At 44.7% G+C, this 13,231-nt stretch overlaps 1 protein-coding gene across 10 annotated transcripts in view; it reads right to left on the bottom strand.

Moving 5' to 3' along the window:
* Window positions 1-13,231, bottom strand: part of GTF2IRD1 (GTF2I repeat domain containing 1) — a 210,023-nt gene that overhangs the window by 85,504 nt on the left and 111,288 nt on the right. For all 10 annotated transcript variants that reach the window (XM_019511404.1, XM_019511407.1, XM_019511406.1 and 7 more), the window contains exons 5-10: window positions 10,332-10,515; window positions 8,331-8,641; window positions 6,961-7,050; window positions 5,830-5,913; window positions 4,474-4,657; window positions 1,618-1,643 (exon numbers count right to left, since the gene is read on the bottom strand). In XM_019511404.1, coding sequence (XP_019366949.1) covers window positions 1,618-1,643; window positions 4,474-4,657; window positions 5,830-5,913; window positions 6,961-7,050; window positions 8,331-8,641; window positions 10,332-10,515 — 879 coding nt within the window. The remainder of the gene's footprint in view (window positions 1-1,617; window positions 1,644-4,473; window positions 4,658-5,829; window positions 5,914-6,960; window positions 7,051-8,330; window positions 8,642-10,331; window positions 10,516-13,231) is intronic.

Below are 13,231 nucleotides of genomic sequence, written 5' to 3' on the forward strand. Positions count from 1 at the left end.
CCAGAGGTGCAAGCACCTACTCTGGACACCTTTAAGAAACATTTGGATGCTCATCTTGCTGGGATCCTTTGACTCTAGCTGACTTCCTGCCCCTGGGGCAGGGAGCTGGACCCAGTGATTTCCTGAGGTCCCTTCCAGCCCTAATGTCTATGAAATCTTTGAAAGCTATCAAGACACGATGCATCTTCTGGCAGTTCTACTGACTCCCTGCAACTTACTTTTTCCATGGATCTAGCCTTGCCCTGGTTACAACAAAATTAGCTGTCAGGACCTGCCTAGCTGAGCAACAAAAGCAGGTTTCCTAGCAGCAGTGGGTTTTAGCCAGGTACTCTGCAGAAGGCAACTGAACATGCAATCCTCTCTGAAAGTGTCTTTGTAAAAATGATGCCTTCTTACTCAGCAGATCTGATGGTTCTTCATCTTCATATATGTGTTTTATGCTTTTTGCTCTTGTTAGCCCTTCCAGGGCCACACAGCGAAAAGCAAATGAGTTGAAATCTGTTCCAATCTTGTGTGGCAGCAATGGAATTATGTCTCAAGTGTCACGCAGCTACAGGTTTACAAACCCCAATGAATACCAACATCTAGTCCTCATCAGTGTGTCTCAATGCATTTTACTAAGGTGAGCTGCATCATTATACCCATTTTACACACAAGCAAACTGAGGCACAGTAATTTGACGAGTGTCACCCAGCCGGCCAGCTGCAGAGTCAGGAAGAGAACCTTGGTCTCTTGAGTCCCAACTCAGGGCCCTATCCATGAGGCCACAGATCTTATCCAGAACATAAGGGGATTGTACAGATGTCACTAAGAGCTCAATTTGGCCCGCAGAACCTTTAAAACCAGTGCTCACATGTGAATTGGAAGCAGCTGGCAGTTTGAATACATAGAGCCCAATGGATCAGGAATCACTGCCAGATGAAAAATTTAGGACCCCACAGTGCTATTTTTCCAGTCAGTTTTCAGATATGTATCAGTAAGTTAAGACAGATAAAAGCCACTGGAGTGATTTTATAGGTCTTTTCACTCTGTGTGAAGGGAGGTTCAGATCTTATCACCATATGCCTCATCTGGTTTGCTAAAAACTGCTTACAGTTGCATCTCTTCCTATCAGCGTGCAAGCAGTAAACATAAATAGTGGGACCAGAAGACAAAACCAGGAGGCTTTCCTTTCAGTCAAAAGGCAACATTTTTTTTTTTTGTCATTTTTATTTAAAACCAATAACCAGAGAAGTTAGCATTTTCCATCCAAAGGCAAGAAAATAATTCTCAGGGGGAACCCACCAGCAAATATATTTCCTTGTAAGAATGGAACAATAAATCATGTGGCCTCTACAAAGAGAAATTCACTTGGTGCCGAGGACCAGATTATGGTCTGCACAACAAGTGTTAGGCAAGCCATCAAAACATTACTTCACTGGTCAAAGCCCTTGTGCTGATAGCATGTAAAATTAATTTCACCCGCATGTGGATATCTACAGAAAAAGTTCTCTCTTGGTGAGAACAGCGACATATATCCTGCACTTCTGGCTGTATGCAGATGACACCATTTGAACTCAACTGCTCTGTATCACCTTCCAATCACAAATAATAAGTCAAACAATTTTAGTAACATACCTGTAAAAATCCTCTCATCAAACATCCTAGGAGAAAAAACAAACAAACAGATGCTTGTAGTGAATGAATTTGAGAATTTTTTGCAAACAATATGAAACTGAGTAAGAAAACTGTTATTGTTCATTCCTTTTCTTAAAAGCAAGCAGTTTCTTGTGCAAATCCAATACCTAACAGAATGTCTTTCGTCTAAAGCACCTTGACATCTGCTTGTAAGTCATTCTCTACATTTAATTCCTGTTGTTAGACAAAGTTGTTGCTGTGTAGCTTTAGCACAAGGCTACGAGGCTAAAGCGCTTCAAGATGGCTTTTAGTTCTGATAGTCAGTCTCCCGTCTTTCATCAAGGCAGAAATACTTGCAGTTTATAAATGTGCAGTTTTGGGCCACTGAAATGTCTCTCGAAAATTCAGCTTAAGGACAACTTCTAGACAATGTTGATTAAACTGAGTTTTGAGTAGGTATGGCTGGAAAACTTAATGACAGCCTATTCCTGCCACAAAACTGGGGGAAAAAATTCTGATAAAACAACATATTTTGGTATTTTTGTAATTATGTCTTTGGATTTTTCATTTTGCTCATTGAAGCTTTCTAATATAGTACAGAATACAACAAACAGGCATCAGTAAAAATGAACCAGTTCAACAGAAACCCCCCGTTCATTTATTTTTTAGAATTTTCCTTTGCAGAGGATTCAAAATCTTTCAGGTTTTGTTCCAATTCAAAACAAAGCTGGATTCTGAAATTTCAAAATCCTTCCTGAAGTAGAATGGCCCTCCTCAGCACAGCGTTGGTTATGCTGAGTAGGGTCTACGATAAAATGGGCCATCATAATCCACTACAGGATTCCTATTTCTATAGGAAAAGCACCATTATATTGAGTTTATCTGTTCTCTAATGGAATCACCGGAGGCCATGAGATTAATGAACTGCTGCATTGTGCATTAGGACAGGACTAGGAAAGCACTAAAACTGCTAAACTGTGGGCTCTTCCAGAGCTATCACCCCTCGCAGGGGTGCATCTTGCCTCACCGACATCCTCTTGTCCTACAAAACGAAGGTTTCCCAGGATGCAAGACGAGCAAGAACCATCTTGCCAAATTACTAAAAGGGAAAGTGGATCCGCTGACTTTGCATCTGGAAACTTAAGCGAGAGGAAGTAACCTAGAAATTCAGATCAGGGCCTTGTGTCTCACCTGCTCCGTTTTTGCAGTTCAAAGGGACTTTTCACCTGATACGCACTTTTGACCACACCTACACTATAAATGCCAAGTCATAAAAAAGTAACACTAGCGATACTGTGCATTTTGCCTGTGCTTGCAAAGACTGTGCTAAGGAAATAATTGTTTTGCCTCAAAAATTTTGCTTTTTCTGTTAGTGAAGGGAGCCGTCATGCAGTAACAAACCAACAGCGCTGAGTGCAGGTGGAAATCATGACAAGGGTTTTCAGAAGAGCTCAAGAAGTACAAGTACTGTGAAGAACCTCCAAAAACGATGGCAATGAGGAGAAGACTGGTTAGGGGTACTAAGCAGGGACCCGGGAGTCTCTGCTCCATGACAGACTCCCTCCACGTGGTTTTGGGCAAGTCACTTAGAGTTTGCCTGCAGTGCCACCAAGCCAAACCTAGAAGAGCCACAGAGAAACATGCTCCCCACTGTGGGTGCCTTCAGATCCTGGAAGCAAGACAATGTAGTGACCTCAGAGCAGCTTGGAGCACATGCCCTGGAGCCAAGCTTCATCTGCCTCTGGGGTGCTTTGTGGTATGCTCCGTGCTGCTTTGCATCCTTTCTGGGTTGTGGCATGTGTGGAGTGGGAGAGAATAGGCGAGGCATGCTATGCAGCACTACTCCTGAGCTTGGCATCAAGTGCTGCAGGCAGACATTTAATTTCTCAGTTCTCCATCTGTGATACAGGGATAACGTTACTTCCATAGAGAGGGGGCTATCTGAACAGACAGATTAAATAGGAAACTTTGATCCCCCTGCTCAAGTGAGGGAGGATTGTCTACTACACACACAAAGAAAGGAAAGAATTGTTCTGCTTTCCCAACCTCATCCTATTCTAGCGCAAAAGGAGAAACCACTACATGTGGCTACCTGGCAAATATGGGCAGGGGGAGATTTAATTGTATATCTTCATATGCACCCATCTGGCATAATTTTAATTTGCCATCTGTCATTTTGACAGAACACTTAATAGTAGACAGATAAAAGGATTCTATTCACTTTTGAAATGTTTAGGGCCACAGCCACTGAGGCACTCGCAACAGGATCGCTGCGTTCGTGGCGTGGAAGCACAGAAGCGATCATCAACACTAAGCTAGTGGCATCGACAGGATTTTGTTTCAAAGATAACAAAAACCAAAAGGAAGGAAGGAAGACAGAGAGATGGAAAAAAACCCAGTGGTTTGGGGACATACACAAACCTACTCATCTACCTCCAAACCCAACACAATGCTTTATCTTAGCACACGATGGGTCAGACTGTAGGCCTAGCCATCACATTGTCTTTTAAGCTGAAATACAGCCCCACTAAAACGACAGTGGAAGATCTCTTTTGGCTTGTTACAGCTACCAATCCTACCCGTTGTCCAGGAGGACTCTTCTCTGCCTACTGTCTCCTTGGAGGTCACTCTTAAGGCATCGCAGCTTCAGACTTGGCTGAACCAAGTGTGGAAGTTTGATTGAAACAGAGGGCAAGAGAGCTCAACCAAGCGATCCACCATTTGCTGCAACTGATATGATGCTTTTAAATTCAAAGTCTAAATTTAGAATGCTTCTTGTGTGCACGCACACATACACACGCAGCAGTTGAGTGCAGTGTCACCCATTTCACTTCTTTAAAATCTATCCTTACATACCTTTTAATGACAAAGTGGATGTTGTGTCTTTCCTCCAGTATTCTTTTGAGTTTGGGGACACCGTAGGTACAGGGTCGTTTGAATGGTATTTTATCAGGGATCCCAATTATTTCTACTGCCTCTGGGTCACAGGCAATCTTCCGGTATGGCACAGGAACCATGTGGTCCAAACCTAAAGCTTCAGCTGAAAGGTTAACATATGGCTTTAACTGGCAAGTGGATGTATGTTTAAGGATGGCAAAGGGAGGGCAAAAAAGATGGAAACTGAGTAGCTTTACGGGCAGACGTTGGCTGTGCTATCATCCAACTTCTTCCCCAGATACTGAGCCCCCCCAGGAATACATGAAGGGCTCCCAACTTGCTCCCTTCTGATCACTGCCAAAAGTTACTCCTCAAGGGAGAGTTTAAAAGGAGAAACTGAGCAAATAAAATCTGAATTAAATTTAAACCTTGCCCCCCCACAGATTCAACTCAAATCAGGAGTCAGTTACTTTGCACCAGCAAGTAACTAGAACAAAATCCATGAGGTCTCCCAATGGACTAGATAGGGTCAGACGGACACCGCAACAACGTAATTCAAAAGAGGCACAACCAGTTATGCCTCGCACATACTTCAGAACATGTGATCCCCATCACAGATCATTTCATTTTGGAAGTTTCCTATCCAAATAATGACCAAGCTGAAGACCGCTTAGCTTGTCAGCTATGACAACCCGACAGCACAAGGTGGTGTAGCTGCCAACTACTTCTGACAACCATTGCCCTTACTAGAAAGGGCCAGTGAAAGCACACCTAACTCTTCACAAAATGAGCCCATTCAATCATCGTTTCCACTCAGGACCGATTTACTTTTCTTACAGGTGCTCATCTGGCTCCGACATGAAGGAAAAAAAACTGAAGCGACTATTAATGAAAAGAGTGGAATTTAAAACCACAAAGCAAAGACATTTATGACCTACCAGCATGTTTAAAAGCAGCTGGAATAATGGAGATCTATCGTTTTGTGCCACGTTAATTTTAACGTGGCTAGGCTGCGCTTTTCCCCCCTTGAAACTCTGGTGAAGACAAATAAGCCATAGTTCTAAGTGGAGACCTCGCGTGTAAAATTTCAGGATGGGGCTACTTTACACCTAGGTAATACATTCCTAGATACAGGGGATTTCAAATAGAAATACTGACATACCCTTAAATTGAAGCCATGAGCCCAAGAGCTGCCATGCTAGGAGTGTTAAAAAGAGAAGGGAGTTCTAGCATATGGCTTCTGCTGCTGTGTTAGGGAACAAAAATGATTGCTACATAATGATATGCAAACCACAAGTGCTGCAGATGCATAATGGAATTCTAACTCCTACTCACCATATCTACTGTTAAACAGAATTTGCACGCACTCCCTAAGGGTGTTGATATCTTCGGTTTCTTTTATAAAACTGTCCCATTTATCTATCAAAACAAAATATAAGAAATCAGGAACTTCCATATGGTGCATACACAGCAGATGCACTTTTCTCTTGCGAGGTGTTAAGAATCAAGAACAAGGCTGTGATGCCTTTGAAACAATTATTTCCCCTTTCTGAGCCACTTCTGCCAGCTCGTCTGATAAGGGCTAGGTTTCCCTCCTCCCCACTTGTGAGCAGCAGTGGGTGAAAAGGACTCCTAAGAAGTGACCCCTTTAACTGGATCGGCCCTGAAATGAAAGAACCCTTAGAACAGAACAAACCCGACTTTAAAGGACCTTTAAAATGCATTGGGAGTATAAAACCAAACCCACCTGTTTAAAAATCAAGGAGGCTTTTTAGAGTAAACACCTAAATCGTTTGGTTGTCTAATCCTCAGGGTAGATTTCTCCTCTGCATTTGTAAATCACTTAGTGCCCCAGGAACAGGACTACAAGAGGGAGCCACGGGGTGACTGTGTTTTTAATTATTACCGAAACATTTGGGGATTTTACGAAGTAGTTTCTGTTTGCAAATACAGGCAGGGCAGGAAGGACAATCAGCCATGGACCTTGGCAAATTACTTAATCGATGACATGCTGCCATTCCCTACTTATAAAACAGAAGTAATATTTTCTGACTTCACAAGCATTAATGCTGGGTGAGACATCTGGGCATAAGGGTGATGAGAGAAGGCTGAGGTAGTGGGTGATAGGGTGGTAGAGAGAGATAAAAGCCGTGGCTGTTCTGTTGAGCTATTGCACCAGCTCAGAGGAAATTCCCCCTTCTCATTCCTCTACAGAGCTGGCCCCATATGGCTTGCAGGTTGTCATGGGTGTGAAAAGAGTTCCAGCGGCTCACTGTGGAGGATGGGCCCTAGAGAAGCTGACAGGCTGACCATCAGCCATTGCCTGCCAAGTACTGCAAGAGCCATGCTGGGCAGTGGGGAAGGATAGTAGAAGTCACGGAGTGAAGCGACTGGCAGAAATCACTCCCCATCCTTTATCTTCCTTTTCCAAGTGTCCTCCCTCTCTGGGCCCAGCAAGCAGCATACCTGTTTTGTCGTGGACTATGGAGAAGAGGATACGCTTGGATGAATGCACGTTCTGGATGAGCGGCCCACCAGAGACTGATGATTTCTGTCCTGGACACAATGTAAAAGGAACAATAAGAGCCCAATCACAGAATACAAACAGGGGCAAGATTGCCCCAATGAGCTAAGAGGGGCAAACCTTGCCTACATTCCCAAGGGGCTAGACACAAGCTTGGGAAGCACAGGCTCTCCATTCGATGAGCACAGGACTTGTTCTGCAGTCTTAGGTAAGTCACTTAAAACTATTTTCAAGCCAGATCTCCCCCCGAGAGATGAAGAGGCTGAAGGAGCAAGCTGAAGGGACCAGTGTATGAGAACCTTTATGGTGGTGGCACTGAAGGTACCCATATAGTAGACTGGCTGCTGGTGCTAAGGCAGTCGTGCCTTCTGACACTGAACGCAGCCAGGCTGGACACTTGATAGTGGCTGAAAAGCCATTGGTGGCTTCTCTGCACTAGTGCTGCTGCTACTCTGAGACAAGTCCTGACAGTCACATCCACACCCTTTCTCTTCTGATCCACACAAAACACAAAGCCTTCTACCTCCCATACAAACCCCTTAATTCCGTCCCTGACCTCTCATAACCAGAGCCCCCGCCTCAGGCATGCGAGGCTTAGCATCAGTTATTTTAAAGGAAGGGAACATATGCTCTTCATTAACACTGTCTAGTATGCACATATGCTGCTTTGCTTCCTTCGATGGCTGGAGCCAATGCCTTAAGAGATGGCATATCACTGGGACTCTTCCAGCCAGAAGCTACATTGCAAGGTGGTTTGTCCACCTCTTAATGCAGAAGATAAGTGGGCAGGCAGGAGAACACTGTCCAGTCTCCACTGCTCCAGGAAACAAGGCAGATGCCCAAATCCTGATTCTGATCCCTCTCCCAAGGTGCAGTGGACTGCCATTAGAAACCCAGACAGCTCCCATTGAAAGTATTTTGTGAGGATTCCTGAGGCAACCCTAATAACCTGACCAAAAGTCCTCTGAGATCAGAAGGAGGCTTTCTATCGGTATCAAAAACCTTTCATCCGGACCTCCAGGAAATGTAGAGTTGCTTTTTTCTCAGTTCTGCTTTCATGATCTACCCAATACTCTAGGTGCCATGACCAAATAGTCTGGCACCACCCAAAGGGTCTTCCTCTCCCAAGCTGAATGCGGTAATATCCCGCTGGCCAGCACAGGACAAGCCATGAGAAATGTGAAGTAACTGCACTAATCCTGTGGGATTTTGGCCATGAAGCAAAGCTGGCTCAAGTCTATGGGAGTTCCTTCCCCGACTTCTACGGGCTCTGTATCAGGCCCTCCTTTGAGAGCAAACGTAAGGCTATTACCACAGCAGTCGCTGTACTCCTGTGAGGAAGGCACCTTCAGATCTCCTGAGGGCCTGGGCATCAAAATCTCGGTGGTTGCATTCGCCCCGTGCAGACTGGAAGACACCTCCTGCTTTAGGTCCATGGTGATCTGCGTAGGCAGCGAGACACCATATAAGAAATTGGTCATGGCTACACTGGAGGGACAGTCTTGATTGGCTGGTTTAGTGATCTGGTTATTTAGACAGGAATCCCGACTGCCCTTGGATGCTAGGGAGGTACAATTCAACTCTACGTTAGGGTTCGGCTCTCTGCTGGATTCATCCGCTGGCCTGAATGGAAGAAAAAGAAAGAAGAGGAAAACACAGGTTCTTTCAGGTCCTTCACACGGCATCTGACACAGGTACTGCACACCACGAAGCACATATGGCAAATGTCAGCTGCAAGAACCACATGCTCCCAGGTTGTGCCTGGGGTCTCAGTCTCATTGACACTTAAATCAAATTAGCATTTGTGCGGAGACAGGCTGTCTCTGCCCCTGCAACTGCGGGGAAAAGCAGCTTCAAACAGCACAGAGGAGTTTGCACCAGAGCTGGTCACGTTACGTGTCATAAAGGCCAGCACTGGGGAGAGCAAACTAAAAGGAAAAAGCAATGCTAAAGGGGAAAGGACAGTCTCCAATGCTACCATGTCAAGGGAATCTGGGTGGGTGGAAGGTACAATCCTTTATGAACAACAATGGCTGGACTGGCAGCTTCTGTGCTTACCATTTCAAGCTCTACTGCAGATATCAAAGGAGGTGGAAAATTTCCCCAGTTTCTCCCTCTGGTAACTGCCCCAGCCTTCTTTTCTCTTTCTCCTTCAGCAAGAAGGGCTGGTCACTTCTTATGCTAAGCTTGATGAGCCAGATCATTAGTGGGTGCAAACTAGTCCAGCGCCACGGGCCAAAGTGTTTGAGAGAGGGGAAAAACCCCTAACTACAGAGCTCAGTGGTACCCGGGCAAAATTCACTGCTGTGAAAAGGACCACCTGAATCCACCTTTTGGCTTACATGGAACTCAAATCATTCGTAGGGTGTAGGAGGCTGCTCAGCCCAGGGGTGACACTATCACCAAAAAGCACACAGAAGTGGCCTTTTATTTTCTGTGCCTGAGACAACTCAGCCTGGTTTTCTTCTAGGTGCTGAACACTCAGAGAGAGCTTCACTTCACATCACATCAGAAGCTGAAGGCACCCAGAACTTGCTAGACCCAAGAACCAGGATGCCTGCTACCGAGCAGTGTCAAAACCTGAGGTGTCCAAAATCAGAGACCACTTTTGATGGAAATAATATGGAGGAGACCTACCCTCCATATCCCTCTGTTAGGCAAAACCCCTGGCTAATTCACACGTAAAATTCTCTTTCCAGTTGAGAAAAAAAAGTTCAGGTGTTTACACTGGAGAGCTCTGGCTGAGCGAGGGCAGTTTGCTCATCACAGATGCAATTCCGATGAAGTGACACGTAGAATAATGTGGTTAACCTTGCACATTTAGAAACACTTATTATGTATCATTCTGGTCTTCACTTTATAGTAAATAAACGAGGAAAGAATTCAAGCCCCCCAGACAGTGATAAATCTCTCCGCAACTTTGTGTGCCATGATTTAATGTGGCTGCACCTACATTTCAAGGTTCAGAAGAGAAGCCAGCGCTGGGAGCAACGCATCGTATTTAATGTGCATCTCAGACAAGGGGAAAACGGCAGTCCATGATTATTAGAGGAAGTATCGAACTGTTAATTAACTCATTCAGGGCAGTCTTTTATGTGGCTGTCAGAGAGCACCATAAAAGCAGACCAAGCCTGGTGTAATGAGACAAACTGCACCCTGTGCCGTAGCCTCACCCCTCTGAACGCTCCAGTTGCCAAACAAAGTTATCTGAGGGGTTGATCCCAGATCTTCAGTGGAAATCCCTCTCTGGACTTCAGTCAATGTGTGGATAAGGATGAAAACTCCCTACCCCATCTAGGAGTTTTGAAATTACCTTTTTAGCCTGAACCGGATGCTATGGCTGTGCTCTAAAATCGCCATCAGAGATTTCACATCGTACTCCGTCGGCTTTTTAAAGCTGATCCCCTCCGGCAAGCCAGCAACCAACAGCAATCCTGGCTCTTTTAGGAACTTCTCATATGGCAGGGGCACCACGCTGCTCTTCCCTATGGCTTCACCTGGGAAACAGGAAAAACACCACACTGCATAAATTCACTGGCATTTCCATGAGGAGGCTGCTAATCACTGCAGCTGATCAGGGCTTTAGCAGAGGAGAGGCAATACCAAAATGGACAGTGCAGACAGCAGCAGGAACTTATCAGGATAATTTCTCCTGCTCAAAATATTGTTATAACCAGGCTTTGCCATTATCTGTGGCAGCAACTGTTATTTAAAGATCTTCAAATACTTTGCCAACATCAATTAATAAAGTCTTGCAAAAGCCAAGAGAGGGGACACCTTTCTAGACCGATCCTGATCTGCTCTAACTTGGTGTAAATCCACCGACTCCAGTGGAATGATACAGACCAGACCCCTGCTGAGGTTCTGGCCCATGGTACCTTCTTCCGTATTAGAAGGGAGATAAGCATTTCTCAGGGGATGAAGAGTCTACATTGCTTTTAACTAAGTATTTATTAAAAAACAGTTGAGGTTTTGCTTTTCTGGCTCACTATTCACTCCCATTTCACCTGCTGGAAAAGCAAAGTATCTTCTTTGCCAACTGCTGTTTTGTGGCTTAAAGTAAGACTAAGCAAGCAAACAGCAGCACTTTCCATCCAGCAGCCCCCATGCATTTTACAACATTAACAAACAGAATATTAATGAACACAATACCCTGGTGAGGTGGGGGAATATCATTGGCCCAATTGACACACAGATCCAGAAAGTCTAATACACTTGTATGTTGGCAGCAGAAGGAGTAGGACCTGCACTGCCCAGTGCCTGGCCCTGCAAGAAGCACAGGACTATTTCTGCTTCTCATGTCAGCACCACAGTAAGAGAAAGGCTCCACATACCCCTGTACCTCTTGTAGCGATCCCTCAGCAGGGAGAAAACTTTTCTCTGTTTCTGGCAGCAGCAGAAGGGCATTGTCAAGAGAGACTCAGGTGCATTGGGTAACTTGGCCTAGATATTCAAAAAGGACTTGTGGTCTGGGGTTTCCAGCAGGAGGTACCTTAAAGAAGCCTGATGTTCAAGGGTACCTAACTCCACGTTCTGAGAATCAGGACCATTGAAAGCGTCTCACATTGGGCAGCCATATGAGAAAGCAGCCATAATCACTAGACAGATGCCTTCTAAAACATGGAATCCTCCTCTCCTGAAAAAAATTAAATTCTGAACCCTGGCAAAACTTCCGATACCAATAAACCAGGCACACCAAGCAGAAAGCAAGTGGTAGTGGAGGAATGTGAACTGTCTGGTGACTTGGCATCTAGATGCACATGCCAGTGCAGAACATCTGGCTTTAAAAGCCCAAGATTACATTCCTTCATCCTCATTCTTCACAGGATTTCAATGCCACTGTACTGCATTGCAGTGCAGGATGAGTTGAACTCCAATTATGGGATCTGCAATTAGTCAAGGGATTTTATGTTGTTTATTTTGCTTAAGTCATTTTTTACCTGCAACTGATTTTACAAAATCCTGGAAACCTCATGGCACTGTCAGTGAGTCCTTATTAAAAGTGATTTCGTCAACATCCAGCATTGCTTCAAAGAACCCAACTAATGATGTGCGACTTGCACCAGCCATCAGGGTTCCTAACAGCTGGGATGGATAACATTTTAATTAAGTCAATAACCAAAGTTTCAAAACAAACCTTTGAACCACAGCATTGCAAGTACACTTTCTGCTGGCTTGAAAGCTACTAATTGATTCCTTGACTCAAGGAATTGGCTTCAGCAGGTTTCCATTTTCCAATATAACCCTCCTCTCCCTTCCTAGAAGAAGGGATATGGGGAAGGGAGCTAATAATGTTTATAGCAACTGATTATCAGCAAGACGCTTGATGGTGCCTAGACAAGTTTTTTTTATGGGGAATGTGCTACCTTCAAAGTGACCTTCACCCAGCCTAGCAGAGCTGTGCACAGGCTGACAATTGAGCTAAGGAGAGACAATAATAATCATTAATGCCTGTTTAATAGAACCGTAAGGTAATCGCTCATTCTCTTGCAGTGGAGGACTCTAAAGGGAATTTGGGATCATTTTTGACCAAGCATTTTTTGAGATTCTTCCTCCTTACTGAAGGGAGATAACTTTGTCTAAAGGATTAAAGCAGAAAAAAGGTAATTGTTCATTTCAAACAGACTTATGGATATTGGAGGAAAAACCATGCCCCGCTCCCAACACACTTCATCCAGGCACAACTGGCCCTAATTAAGATGGAACTGGACTTTTCTTCCAGAGAAATTGTACCTTAGTTTTGGTGTGAAGAAAAGGACAAGACAGGTGAGTACCACTGAGGCACAGGCCAACCTCTGGATTGATTTTCAAACCCCCTGGGGTTCCCACTGAAATCAATGGGAGATGAAGCAGCCTAGCGGCAGTAGCAGAGAGCTCCATGAGGGTAAATTTACCTGCTGCAGTGGCTGGCTCAGAGATCCCTATGCTACCAGCGACAGCATGAGTGCAGGGACACTGAAGATCCCCAGTGTAGATCAGAACTACACTGGGTCAGGTGCTGTACAGCAACCTGGGAAAAAGAAGGTCTAAAAAGATAAAGCAAAAGATGTAAGAGGAAACAGAGGTGTCATGAGTGACTGGTGGGAGGAGTGGAAATTGAAAAACCAAAGACTGAGGAAAATGTTGAGATCTGAATCTGATTCAGTCGTTAAGTATAGGCCTTCAGTATTAGTGTATATGGGAGCCTGCTTTGCATCAGTACAGGAGTGCCAA

The sequence above is a fragment of the Gavialis gangeticus genome, unplaced genomic scaffold, assembly GCF_001723915.1.
Source record: "Gavialis gangeticus isolate Ggan-Ray unplaced genomic scaffold, GavGan_comp1, whole genome shotgun sequence".
Lineage (NCBI taxonomy): Eukaryota > Metazoa > Chordata > Crocodylia > Gavialidae > Gavialis > Gavialis gangeticus.